This window comes from Nannospalax galili, unplaced genomic scaffold (genome assembly GCF_000622305.1).
Source record: "Nannospalax galili isolate Female #2095 unplaced genomic scaffold, S.galili_v1.0 scaffold32, whole genome shotgun sequence".
Classification (NCBI taxonomy): Eukaryota; Metazoa; Chordata; class Mammalia; order Rodentia; family Spalacidae; genus Nannospalax; species Nannospalax galili.
This window is the reverse complement of record NW_008335297.1, coordinates 211,846-229,917: the sequence shown is the minus strand read 5'-3', so window position 1 is coordinate 229,917 and position 18,072 is coordinate 211,846. Positions and strand designations below refer to the sequence as shown.

The following is an 18,072-nucleotide window of genomic DNA, read 5'->3' as shown; positions in this document are numbered from 1 at the left end:
TCCCCCTCCCCCTCCCCTTCCCTTCTTTCCATCTTTTTGAGATAGGGTCTCTGTAGCCCTGGCTGACCTGGAACTCTGTAGACCAGGCTGGCTTCAATCAGATCCACCTGCCTTTGCCTCCAGAGTACTGGGATTAAAGGTGTACACCACCAGCTAGCCTCAAACCCCTGATCCTTTCTGGTACTGGTACTACAGGCTTCCACCGCCACACCTGGCTTACTTTGAACCCTGTTTTACAAATGAGGAAACAATCCTTAGAGAAATTCATCAACATGCCTGGAGTCATACTTGGGCAACTGGCCTGGGCAGGATCTGAACCTGTAACCCTAGGTCCAGGTTATAACCACTCTGCGTCTCTGTGGTGGCTTATCCCTCTTTCTCCCTTTTTGACACCCTTGGGCAGTGGGCTGCCTCTGGGGTGGACCCCATAACCGTTTCCCCTCCTCATGTTGCAGGCAGCCAGTGAGTATTGTATACGCCTCCTCCAAGGATCCTGCCAAGCCAAAGGGAAGTTCCAAGTTGGATGTGAATGAGGAGGTGGAGGCGCTGATTGTCAAGTCCCCGCAGAAGGAGCGGGACCCCTCCCTGTTCAAGGTGTTATACAAGACCTTCGGGCCCTACTTCCTCATGAGCTTCTTCTTCAAGGCCATTCATGACCTAATGATGTTTGCTGGGCCTGAGATCCTGAAGTAAGGGTCCTTCCTGGCTGCCTGGCTCTCCTTGGCCACCTGGGCCATTCTGCTGTGTGCTGCACCTGCAGCCTCCATCTTCCCCCCGCTCTGCTCTCTGCTTTGCTCCGTTAACACCTGAGTTTCAGTCACTTTGGTTGCAAGTCATAGAAACTCCCTGAATCCAAAACGAGGATGTGGGGCTGTCATGGGAAGCCAAGAGCAAGGATGCAGGCAGATCTCAGGAGCAGTGCAACTGGAGACCAGGGAGGTAGCCCCTAGCTCTTGCCCTGCTTAATGGGGCCTCGGTTCCTTCTCTCCTCCACCTTTGTCCCAGTGTACTCTGTGTGGCCTTTGGGTGACTTGCTAGTAGGGGGACAGAGCTGACAGTTTGGGGATCCCAAGGCAGAGGCCCCTGTTGTAAGAGACTGGCACCTGGCAGTCACATATGAGGTAGAATGTCATCCAGCTTCCCCTGGTGCAGGTGGAAATGGCCACACTGACCTGAAAGTACTTTCCCCTGTTGGTGTGTCACACTTAAATCCTCCTGGGCTCTCTCCTTGTCCCCTGACAGATTGCTCATCATCTTTGTGAATGACACAGAGGCCCCTGACTGGCAGGGCTACTTCTACACAGCGCTGCTGTTCGTCAGCGCCTGCCTGCAGACACTGGTCCTGCACCAGTACTTCCACATCTGCTTCGTCAGTGGCATGCGCATTAAGACAGCTGTGGTGGGCGCTGTGTACCGCAAGGTAGGGCAGGTGCCCACACTCTGACCAGCCACCTCAGAATTTGGGAAGGCTGGGCTGGGGTTCTCCAGGACCAGGTGGGGATTTCTGGCCCAGTATCCACAGCAAGAGGGGTGGAGGCTACAGGGAGCATGGGGCCAAGGTTGGCCCCCAGCAGGCCGTGTCCTTCAGCAAAGTGGCTCTCAGGGATGATGTGTGAGATGTATGTGAGCCCACGTGTCACGTGTGGGAAACTGGGTTTCTTAGATAACCTGATTATCTTTGAGGGGGTGGGGTGATGGGAATCCAAGTTCAGGGACTGGGGAGGTCCAAGCATGAGGACCTGTCTCAGAACCTATGTAAAGCCAGGTGAGGGAGCTCACACTGTAATCCTAGCACTCCTGCAGTGAGCTGGGAGCGGGCAGGGAGACAGGAAAATCCCTAGAAGCTGACGAGCCTACTAGCTGGGTCTGCAGCACCCATGAGACCTTGCCTCAGACAAGGTAGAAGACAGAATTGCTGGAAGTTGTCCTCTGGCCTCCTGCACGTGTGTTATTGACAGGCATGTATCCACACACACAACACACCATACACATGCATACGCTCATTCACACAGAGATTTTTTAATGTCTCATAATTAATTCCGTGTCCTGGGTTTTGCCTTACTCTTATTTTGGAACTGAACTAAGCGGGTCGTATGTATCTCCCATGATGGGGTCTGTATGCACACATCCAGCTTTATTTATTTTTATATTATTCATTATTAATTTTTTTTTATTTTTTTATCTTTTTGAGACAGGGTCTCCCTGTAGCCCCAAGCTGTCCTGGAACTCACTTTGTAGACCAGGCTGGCCTTGAACTCACAGAGATCCACCTGCCTCTGCCTCCCGAGTGCTGGGATTAAAGGCGTGCGCCACCATGCCCCGCTTATTCTTCATTATTTTTATTTTATGTGTATGAGTGTATTGCAAGCGTGTATGTAAATGTACCCGTGTCATGCAGTGCCCATGGACATCTGAGGCATTGGATTCCTCTGAAACTTGTTATGGACAATTGTTAGCCACCACATAGGTGCTGGGAATCAAACCCAGGTCCTCTGCAAGAGCAGCCAGTACTCTTAACTGCTGAGTCATCTCTCTAGCCCCACACATCCAACTTTAAAGAGTTTTGTTTATCTACTTTGGGAGGGTTTGCACATAACTGGCAGGGACTGTCCTACATCCAGCTTTAAAGAAACCAAATGACTGTCCTAACCTCATGTCCTAGCTTCTGAGGTAAGGTGACACCTGGCCCTGGGGCTGGGAAGAGAGAGGCCAACCCCTGTACTTCTCACCCTCAACAAGTTAGACTCATCTGCTCAGTCTGAGCCCTGGGGTCCTGGCAGCATCCTAGACCAGTGGGACTTATTGTGTTCAGTCTGTTTTTAAGACTCCCAGGTGACAATGTGCAACCATATTTGAGAAGTGGTATCCTAGATGTGGGGTCTCCAGTAGAGCCACTTGCCCCTGAGACCTTCAGAGACATTTGGGTGTCACATCTGGGGGTGGGGACATTTAGTGGGTAGATGCTAGAGAGTGAGCCAAACATCTCACAGTTAGTGCACAGCTTGGTCACACGCAGCACTGTCCACCCCCAGTGGCAGGAAATCAAGACTAAAAACCATTGGCCTTGACCTTTTTGGTTGTTGGAATCTAGAACCAGCGGCATGACCTTGGAGCTTGTTAAAAATCCAGAATCCTAGCCAGCCCCATCCCCTCCCCACCTCTCAGGTGACTGAAGTATGCAAGGCCTTGGCTTAGGAGGCCTCTGAGGCTCCTTCCACATGGAACAGCTTGGGATGAGGAGGAAGGGAGGTAGATACACCTGGTGTGTGCTGACCTGGAAGGATCAAGAAGACAGATCCGCCAGTGAGGGAGGATAAAGCTTGTGGAGTTACACCATTGAGAGCCTTCTCCAGGGCCTGGGGGGAAAGTCAAGGTCACCCTCAGGCTCATGTCTTCCTGTCTTCTGTTCCTCAGGCCCTTGTCATCACCAACTCAGCCAGAAAGTCCTCCACAGTCGGGGAAATCGTCAACCTCATGTCAGTAGACGCTCAGCGCTTCATGGACTTGGCCACGTACATTAACATGATCTGGTCAGCCCCTCTGCAGGTCATCCTTGCCCTCTACCTCCTGTGGCTGGTGTGTTTACCTTCAGTCCCCTTTCTATGTGGGCACGGGGGGAGGGAGCTGGTGGGTGGTGTCATTTATAATTTATTTTCTGGTTTATTCGTTCCTGGTTATTTTATTCCCTCCTGGAGTTGTCAGAGTTGTGTTCTGTTTTGGTGGCTTGGTTTGCATTTGTCTTTTGTGTATCAGTGGTGGTGGTGGTGGTGATTGTGTGTGTATGTGTGTGTGGTATGCACATGTTCATGTGGGCGTATGGAAGCTGGAGGTTGGCATCCAGTCTCTCCATCTTTTTTTTTTCTCTTTATTATTTTTGTTTTATGTATATGCATGTATTTCTTGCATGTATGCAAGTGCATCCCTTGGAGGACAGAAGAGGGCATTGAATCCGGGAACTGGAGTTGCATGTGGTTGTTAGCTGCCATGTGAGTGATGGAATTTGAATTCGGGTCCTCTGCAAGAACAGTCAGTGAGTGCTCTTAACTACTGAGCCACCTCTCACTGTTCCTTACTGAACCTGGGCTCACTGATTTGGCCAGACTAGCTGGTCAGTGAGCTCTAGACCTGTCTCTGCCCCATCCCTAGCACTGGGATCACAGGTATACACTGCTATACCTAGCTTTTATGTGTGTGCTGGGGATGAAACACAGGTCCTGATGCATGTTACCAACTGAGCCATCTCCCCAGCCTTTCATTTGTCTCCCTCCTTTTAAATATTTTGAAAATTATTTTGTGTGTGTGTGTGCACGTGCATTCATGCCACGGCATGCATGTGGAAGTCGGAGGACATCTTGCTGGAGTCAGTTTTTTCCTCCACCATGTGGGATCTAGGGATTGAACTCAGGTCTCAATGCTTGTGTCACAAGTGTCCTTACCCATTTTGCCATTTCACCATTTTCTTTTGTTGATTTTGGTTTGGTTTTGTTTTTCGTTTTGAGACAAGGTCTCCCTGTAGCCCTGGCCTACCTGGGACTAGCTGTGTAGACCAGGCTGGCCTCCATCTCACAGCCTGCCTCTGCCTCCCCAGTGCTGGGGTCCCAGGCTCATACCTCCGTGCTCAACTGCATTAGTCTTCTTTTCCTGGAGTGTGTGTGATTAACAACCCTGTACCATCTTTCTCCCATTGTACCTCCTGAAGTGTGAGCCAGACTTATTCATTAGAACCTAATTATATTGGCAAGTCTCTCAGTTGTAAGAAATAGAAATCTGTCTTATCCCTGGCAGACAAAGGGAATTGGTGGGTGGGGGGAGGGGTGCTTGTACCTTAGGAACCAGATGGAGGCTCAGGTCCCCTCTGTGTGCTGACCCTGAAGAACTACCTCCCAGAAGACTCTACCACAGTGATGCTAGTCTCTTGTTACTTACAGCTGATTTTTCAGCCCCAGCTAACCAGCATCAATTGTCCCAGTAAAGCAAAGGTTTTGCTTCAGGTTCTGGTCTCTTAATCACAGCTGATTCTTCAGCCCCAGCCAGAACCCACAAATTGTCAATCCAAAATCTCACACGAACAGCCCTGATGGTCTCCACTTCCCTTTGAAGCTTCACAAGCCAGGCCTCCATTGTTCGCAACTCTTTCAACATAACTGTTGCAAGCTCCACAGCAACAAACTCTAAGCACGCAATGGCTTTTCCAGCCTAAAGTTCGGAACACTTCCACAATCTTCCCAAAAAAATCCAGGTCAGGTCTGTCACAGCAATATCCCACTCTCTGGTACCAATTTCTGCCCTAGTTTGTTTCTCCATTGCTGTGACAAAACACTCTGACCACTACCAACTTGGGGAGCAAAGGGTTTATTCAGCTTACATCTCCCAAGTCACAGTTCATCCGGGAGCCCAAGGTAGGAACTCAGGGCAGGAACCTGGAGGCAGGAGCTTAAGCACAGGCCATGGAGGAATGCTGCTTACTGGCTTGCTCCCCTGGCCCCTGCTCAACCTGCTCTCTTATCCAACACAGGCCCGCAGCGGACTGGGCCCTCCCACATCACTCAACAATTAAGAAAATGCCCCACAGACATGGCCACAGGCCAGTCCAATGGGGGCAATTCCCCAATTGAGGCTCCCTCAACCCAGGTTTGTCAAGTTGACACTAAAGCTATCCAGCACAGAGGCAGAGGTACACACTTGGCTCATGTGTGCCCCTTCTGCCTCTGGGCCCCACACATGCCTTTCCTTCCAACCGGGTAACCCTTCCTCTTTTCTTCCTGGATGGATCCCAGCCAGGCTTTTTGATTGCTAGGCAAGCACTCTACCACTGAGCTACATCCCCAGCTTAAGGAATTACTTCCTGACTCACACCTGATTCTCACCCCATCCTCGGAGGACCTCCTCCTGTTTTCGTGTGTGTGTGTGTGTGTGTGTGTGTGTGTGTGTGTGTGTGTGTGTGTGAGAGAGAGAGAGAGAGAGAGAGAGAGAGAGAGAGAGAGTGAGTGAGTGGGCTGTGTATGCCACATTGTGCATGGGGGTCAGAGAACAGCTTTGGTGATATTCCTCAACTTCCCCCTTGCTTGAGACAAGCTCTCTTTGCAGCTATGTATGCTAGACCAGCTGGCCTACGAGCTCCAGGATTCTGCTGTCTCTGCCTCTCACCTTGCCTTAGGAGTGCTGGGATCACAGATGTGTGCTACTGTGCCCAGCTTTACATGGGCTCTGGCGATCTGAATGCAGGTCCACACACTTACAGGGCAAGTATTTTACCTACTGAGCCATCTCTCCAGCTCTTTCCGGATTGGTTGGGCTTCTGTTGTTGCTGTTGTTATTTTGTTTAGTTTTTCTCTTCCTTTTTGAATCCCAGTATCTTTGGCACAGGAACCAGTTTGATAACTTTCTGAGGTAGTTTTCTACACTTGTGATGTAATTAGCCCCAAGCTGGTGGATGTTAGCTGCTCATGGACAGACAGCACTGGTATTTTTACATCTCTTGGGGGTGCAGAATCCAACCACAGTGTAGGAACCCAGGAAATTATCCGTTGATCTGCTGTTGTATTTGTGCACACATGCACATGCACATGTATACGTGTGCCACAGTCAGAGGACAACGTGTGAGGGTTGGTTCTCTCCTTCTACCACATGGGATCCGGGGATTGAATTCAGGTTATCAGACTTGGTGGAAAGCGCCTTTACCTCCTGAGCCATAGCGCCAGCCTCATTATTTTGCATAGAGAGGAGTGATGAATTAAATGCTTCTGAGGATGAAATTGAGAATGAAAAACACCAGACCAGACGCAGGGCCTCACTCATGCTGAGCACACCCTGCACGCCACATCCCTGGCCCCAAGCACCAGAATTGAAATTTGAAAAAAACTCTTTAGGCAGATAACATAGAGTGTGCACTTTCCTAGGGACTGTTGTCCAAGGCAGAACAAAGTTTGGAGCACTTCTTTGAGAGTTGCCCTCGGTTGGTTTATGAATATTAAGGAAAGGAGGCTCTGACTTGGAAGTCACCTAGGCCGCATAGCCAGACCCCGCCTCAGAAAACAGAAAGGAAAATTGGCTGGGGAGATGGCCCAGTGGGTAGAAGTGCTTGCTGTGCAAGCATGAGGATCTGAGTTTGAATCCTCAGCACCCACAGGAAAAAGGTGGGTGTGACTGTACTCATGCCTGTGAGCCCCAGCACTGGGGAGCGCGGACAGAGACAGGAGGAACTTGGGTTTGCTGGATGCCAGCCTCCCTTCAGGTTCAGTGAGGGACTCTATCCTAAAGGAACAAGGCAGAGTGGTAGGACAGAATACCTGAAGAGGCTCTTTAGCCTCTTGGCGCACACACACACACACACACACACACACAGACACACAGACACAGCATATACACATACATTGTACACTATACACATACAGTACACACCACACACACAGTACGTATGCCCCCCCAATACATTGTACACTACATATGCCACACACACAACATACATGCCACACACTACACACACAATATCCACACACACCCCACCCCCCACACATACAAAAGAAAACTACTTTCACCTTTTTTTTTTTTTTTTCTTCTCTTTTCTGAGACAGGGTCTCCCTGTAGCCCCAGCTGACCTGGAACTCACTATGTAGACCAGGCCTAACCTTGAATTCACAGAGATCCTCCTCTGCCTCCCAGAGTGCTGGGATTAAAGGCGTGCGCCACCACACCCAGCTTCACATCTTCTTATACCCATCCAGGGCTGGGTAATTATGTATTTAGGGGTGTCCAGTACATGGTAGGGTACTTAGTAGCCTCTCTGACCCTCTTCTAAGTGCCAGGACCACTCCAGGCATTGCTGGCTGACTCTTGCAGGGCAAATTGTCAGGATCCACTGCTGAGCCCAAAAGCGGGATCCCTGTTTTCAGACCATCAGCCCCATGGTGGAGCTGGCTAACTCTGGAGCTAGGATACACATTTTGAGCTCTCTATCCTTGGGAGTTTTGTTTTATTCTTTCCCCTACAAGAATGTTTACTGCAATAGTATGAAAGCAGAGTTTTATAAATGGCCTCAACATCCTGAAGTGGCGAGTTGACTGAGTAGAGGCCTGTGATCACTGGGAGACTGAATATATGTTAAAAAGTTATTATAAAATTATATTTCCTAATATATTACTACTGTGTGAAAAAGCAGTGATTTGGGCTAGAGAGACTGTTCAGCAGTTAAGAGCCTCTTGCAGAGGACCCAAGTTTGGTTCCCAACATCCACATGGCAGCTTATGACTGCATATAACTCCAACTCCAGGGGATCTGATGCCCTCTTCTGGCCTCTGCTGCCATCAGCATTTGACACACAGACATGCATGCATATGTATAATTTTTTAAGTATTTAATAAGAATATATTAAATTCATTAAAAATTGGGTTTGTGGGACTAGGGAGATGGCTCAGTCTATAAAGTACTTGCCATGCAAGCATGAGGACCTAAGTTTGATCCCTATAACCTACATAAAAAAACCCACATTATGGGACTGGAAAGATGACTCAGTGGTTAAGAGCTCTGGCTGCTTCTGCAGAGAACCCAGGTTCAATTCCCAGCACCCACATGGCAGCTAACAGCTGCCCACAACTCCAGTTCCAGGGGATCTCATGCCCTCTTCTGACCTCTGCAGGCATTGCATGACATGGATGCACTTACATACATTCAGGCAATACACTTATACATACGGAATTAACAAAAAAAAAAAACCCCACATTACAACTGTGGTGGCACCTGCTTGTAATCCTAGAGCTGGGGAGGCAGAGACAAGCAGATAGATCACTGGGGCTCATTGCCAGCTAGCCTGCTCAGCAAGTTCCAGGCGTGTGAGAGACAGACCATATCAAAAACAAGGTGGATGGCGTCCTGAGGAATGCCACCTTTGAGTCATTAAGATTAGCAATAATCCATCAAGCTGTGGGGTTAACTGTTTTATGCCAGGCATTAGGGCTTTTTCTGAGATGCCGAAGTTCTGATTTGCATACCTTACCTGGTCCCCAAGGACTTCTGATAAGTTTTTTTTTTTTAATTTTTTAAATTTATTTTTATTTTATGTGTGTGAGCATATTGCCTGGATGTATGTAAGTACACCCATGTTGTGCAGTGCCCATGGAGGTCAGAAGAGGGCATCAGATCTCCTAGAACTGAGTTACAGATGGTTGTTAGCCACTATGTGGTCCTCTGCAAGAGCAGCCACTGTGCTTAACCACTGAGCCATCTCTTCAGCCCTGTCCTGCAGAGTCTTAAAAGGGTTGGGAGGACTCCAAGACTGAAAACTCCTGACACCCCATCTTTGGGTAAAAGGAATAAATTCACCAGGTCTGGTGGCTTATGCCTTTTAATCCCAGCACTCGGGAGGCAGAGGCAGGCAGATCTCTGTGAGTTCAAGGCCAGCTTGGTCTACGTAGCAAGTTCCAGGCCAGCTGGGGCTGCAGGGAGACCCTGTCTGAAAAAGACCAAAAAATTATGAAGAAATTCAGCAAAACCAAACTTGCCGTGTGGGGTCCTAGAGTGCAGAGGCCAGCCAATAAAGCTAGGGCCCAAGGTCTCTCCTGTTTGCAGATGGCTAAATATCACCTCTCTTTTCTCAGAACCTGGGCCCTTCAGTGTTCGCCGGGGTGGGAGTGATGATCCTCATGATACCCTTCAATGCAGTGATGGCCATGAAGACCAAGACCTACCAGGTAGGGTGTCTGTCTCCACAGTGCCCAGCCTAGACCTCCCTCAGACCTTTACAAAGGAGACCTACCCAGCCTCCTTCTGCCCAGGCCTGGGACTGGCAGCCTCATCTGTTTTAGGTGCTGTAACCCAGGACACTGCCAACCTCAGTATTTCCACAGGCTTCTCAGAGGACAGCCATCATCAGTACTCCAGAGTTGGTCAGAGCAGGTGGCCAGAGACTCAAAGACAGTGATGGGGAGCCTGCCTGCCTGCCTCCCACCTTTCCTCCTCCCACCTTCCCCCCACCTCCCTCCTTTCTTCCTAACTTCCTTCTGTGGATTTACTCAGTTTTCATGTTTGTTTCCAAGAGTGGAGTAAGGGGCTGGGGCACAGCTTAGAGGAGAGCACCTGCTTAGCATGAGAAAAGACGAGTTCTAGACCAAGGAAGCAAAGTAATTACTGTTTCTCACTACTAGTCCCTTGTTCTGTGCAGAGCTAAACTTTATTTTTGACAGCTACTTTGTATTTTTACTTATTTTTATTTTATGTGTATAAGTGTTTTGCTTGTATGTATGTAAGTGCACCATGTGCATATGCAGTGCTGGTGGAGCCCGGAAGAGGTATTAGATCCCCTGGAACTGGAGTTAGGGATGGTTGTTATCTGGGATGCTTGTTAGCTGCCATGCGGGTGCTGGGAACCGAACCTGTGTCCTGTGCAAGAGCAGTCAGTGCTCTTAAACACTGAGCCAGCTCTCCAGCCTGCTTTCTATTTTTTAAGTCTTTAAATGCACAGCCACAGAGTAAATGCTTTTTCTTCAAGAAATTTGAAATTACACAAGACAGTGGTTAGGTGATACTACCCCATCTCATGCCCTCTCAGCCACTGTGAACACTCTGCATCCTTCTAGAAATTTCTTTTATTTCTTTTTTTTTTTTTCCCCCTTCTATTAGGGTCATGTAGCTCAGACTGCCCTCTAACTCCCAGTTCTCCTCCCTGAAGCCTCTCAAATGCTGGGATTCCATGTTTGTACCACCAAGCCTGGCTTCACTTTTAGAACTTTTTCAACATTTATTTCAATGAACTGTATAATTAGGCTTGATATATATTTATACTTTTGCTTTTTTTTTTTTTTCGGTCTTTTTGAGACAGTGTCTCCCTATAGCCCCAGCTGTCCTGGAACTCACTATGTAGACCAGGCTGGCCTTGAACTCACAGAGATCCGCCTGCCTCTGCTGGGATTAAAGGCGTGCATCTCCACGCCCAGCTACTTTTGTGATTTTTTTTTTGTGACATGATTACTGTGTTTATTTTTGTTCAATGGCACTTGTGGTGGTAAGACTTTATCCTTTGACCCCTGTGCCTGAGGCTCCTTCCGTGCTGTGTCGTGGGTTCTGAATCTGTGTTCTTGAACTGCCCAGTGGTCCAGAGAGAGTTGTCTGCCCTTTGCTGGGCTTTGCTCTGTCCTTGGCTGTACTGAGAGCCGTCAGGGAAAATGAGCTCTAATCCTGATTGCAGGGGCAGTCCTATTATTCATGCACAGTGGAGCAGGCCAATCAGAAGACTGGGGGAGTTGGGGGTGGGCGCTGTGGCCTTTTGTCCCTGAGTGGCTCACCTCCAGAACTGTTCCCATCTCTGCCTTCAGTTCTAGTTACGGGCGGTTCCCTGGTCTGTGACCAGGGCTGACCACAGCATGGGGTTGACTGAGCGTGGCATAGCTGCGTGGAGCAAAATACTCAGAAAACTGACTACCAGGGGAAAGTGCCAGATGGTCTTAAAACTATTTAACAACCATACACCATGCACATTGCTGGTCAGAACCAGTGCCAGCTGGTCCTGGCACACTGCAGTATTTCATGACCATACAGTGGCTGAAAACCAGTTAAGAGAGTAAGAAGTTAACAGGTGGTGGTGGTGGTACACACTTGTCACTCCAGCATGCAGAAGGTTGAGGCAGGAGGATTGGGAATTCAAGGCTAGCCTTGGCTACATAGTAAGACTCTGGAAAAAAGAAAGATGATAGACAAAGAGTGAGAAAAAGAAAGAGGGGAGAAGAGGGCGGGGAAGGGAGGGAGAGAAAAATCCCATCTCCCCTGATGTGTCAGTAGCCCAAGGCCGGCATCTCTTCTGTGACACCTGGAGGTCTTTGTCCCCTCCTCCCTCAGCTGAGTTGGTTTCTCTAGAGTCGAATCTAACCCAATTTTGAAGTAGTTTGAGCTTTTGTGACGGCCGACTCCTTTGACATGTTCCAGGGGCTGATAGTATGGCCATAGGGGTCCAGGAACAGCCCTCCACCTCTGGGTAGAGCCATTTCTAGTAGCAGATGACACTGCTGAGGGACGTGACAGCAGGGCCCAGAACATGTGGTGTCCTCATGCTGCTGACTGCCCCTCTCCCCACAGGTGGTGCACATGAAGAGCAAAGACAACCGCATCAAGCTCATGAATGAGATCCTCAACGGCATCAAAGTGCTCAAGCTGTACGCCTGGGAGTTGGCATTCAAGGATAAGGTCATGGCCATCCGGCAGGAGGAGCTGAAGGTGCTGAAGAAGTCCGCCTACCTGGCTGCCGTGGGCACCTTCACATGGGTCTGCACACCTTTCCTGGTGAGTGGGGCTATGTGTATCCTGGGGATGTTCTTATGTTTTCTTCTCCTTCCATGCCTAATTAAAAAATTTTTTAAGTTCCCAGCACTCGGGAGGCAGAGGCAGGTGGATCTCTGTCAGTTCAAGGCCAGCCTGCTCTACATAGTGAGTTCCAGGACAGCTGGGGCTACAGGGAGACCCTGTCTCAAAAAGACCAAAACAAAAAGTTTTTTTAAGTTACATTTATCCATTTATTTATTTGTGTGTGTAGCGGGGGTGCATGCTACAGTACCTGTGTGGAGGTCAGAGGATAGCTTGTGATTCCCTCCTACCACGTGGTCCCAGGAATTGAACTCAGCTTGTCAGGCTTGGCAGCAAGTACCTTTACATGCTAAGCCATCTTGCCAGCTCATGAATATTTTTTATTAAAGGTCATTATTTGAAGACTGGGTAGAGCTCAGTGGTGGAGTGTGTCTAAGGTGTAAGGCTCTGGGTTCTGTCCCCATCACCACAAAACAAAACAAACTGGCTGTAGTTCAGCAGGGTCTTCTGGATCATTCTTCTAAGATTGACACCCCTGCCCCTTTTCAGTCACAGCCCTTAGCACCTCCCAGGTAGCCAGTCCAGGAGCTGTTTGGAGCATGTTACTGTGACTAAGGAGTTGACACCAGAAGGGGAGCCAGTGTTCTCTGCTCCCTTTATTGAGTAACTTTTAAAGACCAAGTGTGTTAGGCTGAGGTAACGGTGCAGCTGGCTTTGCCATGCAAGTATAAGAGCCTGATTTGATCCCTTACAACCTGTGTTAAACAACAAAACCAGCCTGGAGTGGCAGCTAGTGCCTACAGTCACAGCACTGGAGGTGGAGACAGGCAGGTCCCTGGTGCTCCCTGGCTGGCCAGTCTAGCCTACTTGGTGAGTTCCTGGCCTGTGACAGACTGCCTCAAAAACAAGAAGGGGGGTGAGGACAGTGCCTAAAGAATGACAGTCACGTTTGTCCTCTGGCCTCTCCGTTCACCCATATACATGCATCTGCACATACCTAAATACACTCAATACACACACACACACACACACACAGCATTAGCTGAACCAAACGCTCATGTGGTGCCATTAGACCACACAGCTCAACTCCTTCTTATTACCAGCTGATCACAGGTGGTGGCCTGTCGGTGGCCTGAGGAACACTTGTCCAGTGGTGCTGCCAAACACATTCTAAAATTATCATTTGTTTATCATCTATCTGGAATGTCAGCTGTGGGAGGGCGGGGCTTGTCCTCTTTGTGGACGGCCTGTGTTCTCAATGCCTCAGATGGTACGAGCCGACACTTATCCTATTACTATTGCTCACTTGAAAAATGTCCAGATCCTAAGAAAGGTCTAAAATGTGAACACATATGACCCCCCGGCCCCCTATACTTGATGTGTCATTTGTCTAATGGGACAGATTTGTGTATCTTCAGAAAACAGGTATTTAAAAAATATTTTTATTGAGGGGGCGGGCTGGAAAGATGACTCAGTGGTTAAGGTGCTTGCTGCTCTTTCACAGGACTAAGTTTGGTTCCCAGCACGTACACCACATGACTACTCCAGCTCCAGGTGACCCAGACATCCTCTTCTGGACTCCAAGGGCATTGGCACTCATGGACATACACACAGACATACACACAGACCCATAAATATTTTAAATTCTTTAATAAAAAAATCAATTAATTAATTAAATGTGAATTCTAGTCTGTGGCAGTCTGTAAAAAGGTGGGTGCCATATTGGGAGCTGGACCATCCTTGGACTGGCATGCTTTCCTGAAGATTAGACTACTTGCTGGGATAGCCTGCCCACAGTGTGACCCGAAGTCTGTCCCATCACCTGCCTAGGTCTGGGCTTCCTCTTGTGAACATGGAAGGATTGTCACACACCTGACCCTGCTGTCCCCTCTCCCACTCACAGGCAGATATCTATAGTCAGTCACAGCGTTTGGCTCGGCATCCTTGCAGGGACTGTGGTCTCAGGACTAGAGTTGGCTCAGGTGATGGCACATCTTTGCTGTCTTGGCATTGGCATTTGTGCTGGGGAGGGAAGCAGTTCTACTTTGTAACGCAGCAGTGTCCCCACTCTCCCCTGGGACTACCAACCTCTGTGAAAGTGAAAGTGATGTGACACCCAATGGTAGTTAGACAAGGATTCATCCTATTGCTGTTATTGTTGTTTTCTCATGTGTAAGTGTGTGTGTGTGTGTGTGTGTGTGTGTGTGTGTGTATGAAAGAGTTCACATGAGTGTGGTTGCACATGTTTTCGTGGAGATGCAGGGCTGATGTTGGGAGTCTTAAATCCCTCTCTACCCTGTTCATTGAGGCAGAGTCTCTCTGTTGAACCCAGACACAGCTAATCTTGCTAGTCAACTTGCTCTTGGAATTCTGCCTCCACCTTCTGAGTGCTGGGATTACAGATGCTATGCACACTTGGTATCTTTATGTAGGTTTTACGGATCTGAACTGGTTTTCATGCTTGCATAGCAAGCACTTTGCCCATTGAACCATTTCCCTAGCCCTGTTTTTTAAAATTTATTTTCTGTGTAATGAATGTTTTGTCTCATGTGTACCATATACGTGCAATGTCTGCAGAGGCCAGAAGGGGGCATTGGGTCCCCTGGAACTGGAGTTATGAATGGTTGTTAGCCACCATATCGATGTTGGGAGTTGATCCTGGGTCCTCCGCAAGAGTGGCCAGTGCTCATAACCTCTGAGCCATCCCTCCAGCCCCCTGCTATTTTTTTTTTTTTTGAGACAGGGTCTCACTGTGTAGCCCAGGCAATCCTAGTAGTGCTGCTTTAGCCTCCCACTGGCTGGGCTCAGAGGCATGAGCTGCTGTTCCCTGCACACTTTTACTTCACTGTACTTCACTAGTGCTGTTCTGTGGTGTTGGGGATGGAACCCAGAGCCTCGTGATTGCTAGGCAAGTGCTCTCCTCTGAGCTACAGATGCAGCTGTGCATTTCATTCCAGAAGCGGGTAGCCATGTGCGATCATGGGAAGCAGGCAGCCCCAGGTGTGGTCAGCATGGAACACAACTTGCCACAGACCTCCTGTGCTTGCAAAATGCAGAGTAGTCTCCTTTGCCTTCCCATCAGACACCAGGTTGTCCTTTGCTGCCCTCTCTGTTTATGACCATCAAAAGTGTCCACAGTGGGCTGGGGAGATGGCTCAGTGGGCAGAGTGTTTACTGCACAAGCCTGAGGACCCGCGTTCAGTCAGATCCCTAGCACCTGTATAAAAAATGGGCTCAGTAGTTTCTATCTGTAATCCCAGTCTAGGGAGATAGAAAAATGAGGGTCCCTGGAGCTCATTGGCAACCAGTCTAGCCAGTGGATGAGTTTCAAGCTCAAGAGAGACCCTGTCTTAAAAGATAAGGCGGAAAGCAACTGAGGAAGACACCTGACATTGACGTCTGGCCTCCATAGGCATACTTATGCCTACACATGAACACACACATCACACACTCATACACATGTGTATATCTCTATATATCTATAGCTATACAAACACACACACACACACACACACACACACACACACAATTGTCAGCAGTATTATGGGTGCAGCTCAGTGACAGAGCACTTGCCCAGTGAACTCAAGGCCCTGGGTCTGATCTTCAGTTCTGAATACACAAATGCCTGCAGATGTGGGCTGAGAGGTCCCTCATGGAGGCCCTGTTCTCTTTCCTCATCCTGTTATCTGGCTCTTCTCCCTGCATCAGCGTCTGCTTGCTTCTAGGGAGTGCATCTCTACCAGTGGTGCACCGACCCATGTGGTCACACCTCACATCTCGTTCATTTCCCTTTTACACACTGGTGGAGGGTGTTTCAGACACTGTATTGACAGGCAGGGCTGTGCTCTTCATTCCTTCCCTGGTTTCCATTCCCTCCCTGGTCTCCCATCCCTTCCTGGCCCCCCTTCCCTCCCTGGTCCCCATTCTGTCCCAGGTCTCCATTCCCTCCCCCCATTCCTTCCCTGATCTCCATTCTAAAAGAGGGCAGGAAATACTTAAGGGGAGGCTTGGTGTTCTTGACCTCTGAACTTGACACTGAGTTTCCAGCTTTGGCTGTGACAAAAGTCCTGACAGAGGCAACTTCATGGAGGAGGGCTTAGCTTTGAGTCACAGGTGCCAGTTCACTCTGGTGCCAGTGGTGCTGCTGGTGGCAGGAGCTGGTAGAGTGGCTTACTCACACCTTGATGGATATGGAAGCAGAGGCAGACAGGAAATTGAGCCAGGCTGTAATCTAGAAGGCCTGTTTTAGCAGCCTCTATCCCCAGCCAGGCCTTGTATCCCAAAGATTCCACTGCCTCCCCAAACAGCACCACCAACTGGGGAGCAGGTATCCCCAACTCGTGGGCCTGTGGGGATTTCACTCAAACCCAAGCAGCTGGGAAGGATGGAAATGCTGGCTTTTGGGAACAGTCTCCTGGGGTCTTTGGCAGGAGACAGATGAGGCCCATCGTCAGCAGGAGGTCTGAGCCCAGACCCAAGTGCCTGGCCCCTGCCTACATTAGGAGAAAGTATATGGCCCTTGCTTTGTTGGAAGGCGTTGGCACATTTTTTTTCCACAGGCACGTTCCTGGCTTTAAGGGCCTGGTGGTGTTTATTTGGTGGAAGGCAGGTATGAAGGGCAGACAGGAGAGCCTGGCAGCTTGCTGGGGGCAGGGGTAGGGGGTGGTGTTTGTCACCACCACTTAGTGCTCTTTCTTATACCAGTGTCCCCAAGCCCTCTCTTGGGTGATCTGTGAGCTGCTTGCCTCCTGTTGGCCCTGACTCTCCCCTAGAATAATCACCGGTCCCTGTGGCAGTAACTACTGTATCACACTCTGCTGCTCAGACCTTGTGTTACGTCTGTGTCCAAAGCAGAGGGATCCTCACATCTGTTGTTTACACTGTACGTGTGTAGATGAGCAAACGAGTAAAAACTGAATAGTTCAGCAGCTGTCAAAATGCTGACAGAAGCCCAGTCAGACCCAAGGCATACACTTCTAGCTCACAGAGCCCAGGATAGCTATGAATGTGGCCAACACAAAACCATAAACTTGTTTAAAATGTTTTTGGGTTTTTGTTTTTTTTTTTCTAATAAGTTGACTTTGTAGGTGACAGTTCATGTTGCAGTGTCAGAAGTTTGGGGGATGAGGGCTCAGTGGTCAAGAGTCCAGCCATATCTGATGGCCCACAACCACCTGTGTGTGACTCTAGCTCCAGAAGACCAAATCCCTTCTTCTGGCTGCCACAGACACATACACATAGTGTTCACTAACGTAGGCACACATACACATGAATTTAAAAAAAAAAAACCTTTAAACAAAAAACACCTGTTTGGGGGGCTGCACAACCCACCAGCCTCTCTCCTGGGTAAGTCCAGTGGTGCCCACTGTGCCTTGACTCCCCCAGCCTCATTCACTCTTCCACCTCCCCCGTCCCCTCTCTCCTCCTAGCCTGGGTACTGGCCCAATTGTCGTCTTGGCACCCCAGACACTGGGGCTGACTGCTCGGCTCGGAGCCGCTAGTGCTTCCTGATCCTTTGCATCCAGACCAACCCAGTTCCTTCTCGAGGTCCCCAGGAGCCTTCTGGGCCTGGTCTGCCCTCACCTCCCTCTGCTTCCCTGGGTGGCATGGCCATCAGCTGCCCAAGACCAGCATTTTCCTGGTTGCTGCTCCCAAGCCAATCCAGCCCCCAAATTCCTGAGGACAACATCTTTCCTGGAGGGATCCAGACCTCAGGAGAAAGCCTGAGAGCATCTGATGCTCATCTGACTTGGGCCTCTGTGGGAACTCCTGAAGACAAAAGTA

The 18,072-nt window shown here is 49.3% G+C and overlaps 1 protein-coding gene across 1 annotated transcript in view; it reads left to right on the top strand.

Annotated features, from left to right (window-relative positions):
• The window catches only part of Abcc1 (ATP binding cassette subfamily C member 1), a 142,775-nt gene that overhangs the window by 77,708 nt on the left and 46,995 nt on the right, over positions 1 to 18,072 (top strand). The window contains exons 8-12 of the mRNA XM_017797340.2: positions 456 to 689; positions 1,243 to 1,420; positions 3,415 to 3,576; positions 9,594 to 9,686; positions 12,064 to 12,267. Coding sequence (XP_017652829.1) covers positions 456 to 689; positions 1,243 to 1,420; positions 3,415 to 3,576; positions 9,594 to 9,686; positions 12,064 to 12,267 — 871 coding nt within the window. The remainder of the gene's footprint in view (positions 1 to 455; positions 690 to 1,242; positions 1,421 to 3,414; positions 3,577 to 9,593; positions 9,687 to 12,063; positions 12,268 to 18,072) is intronic.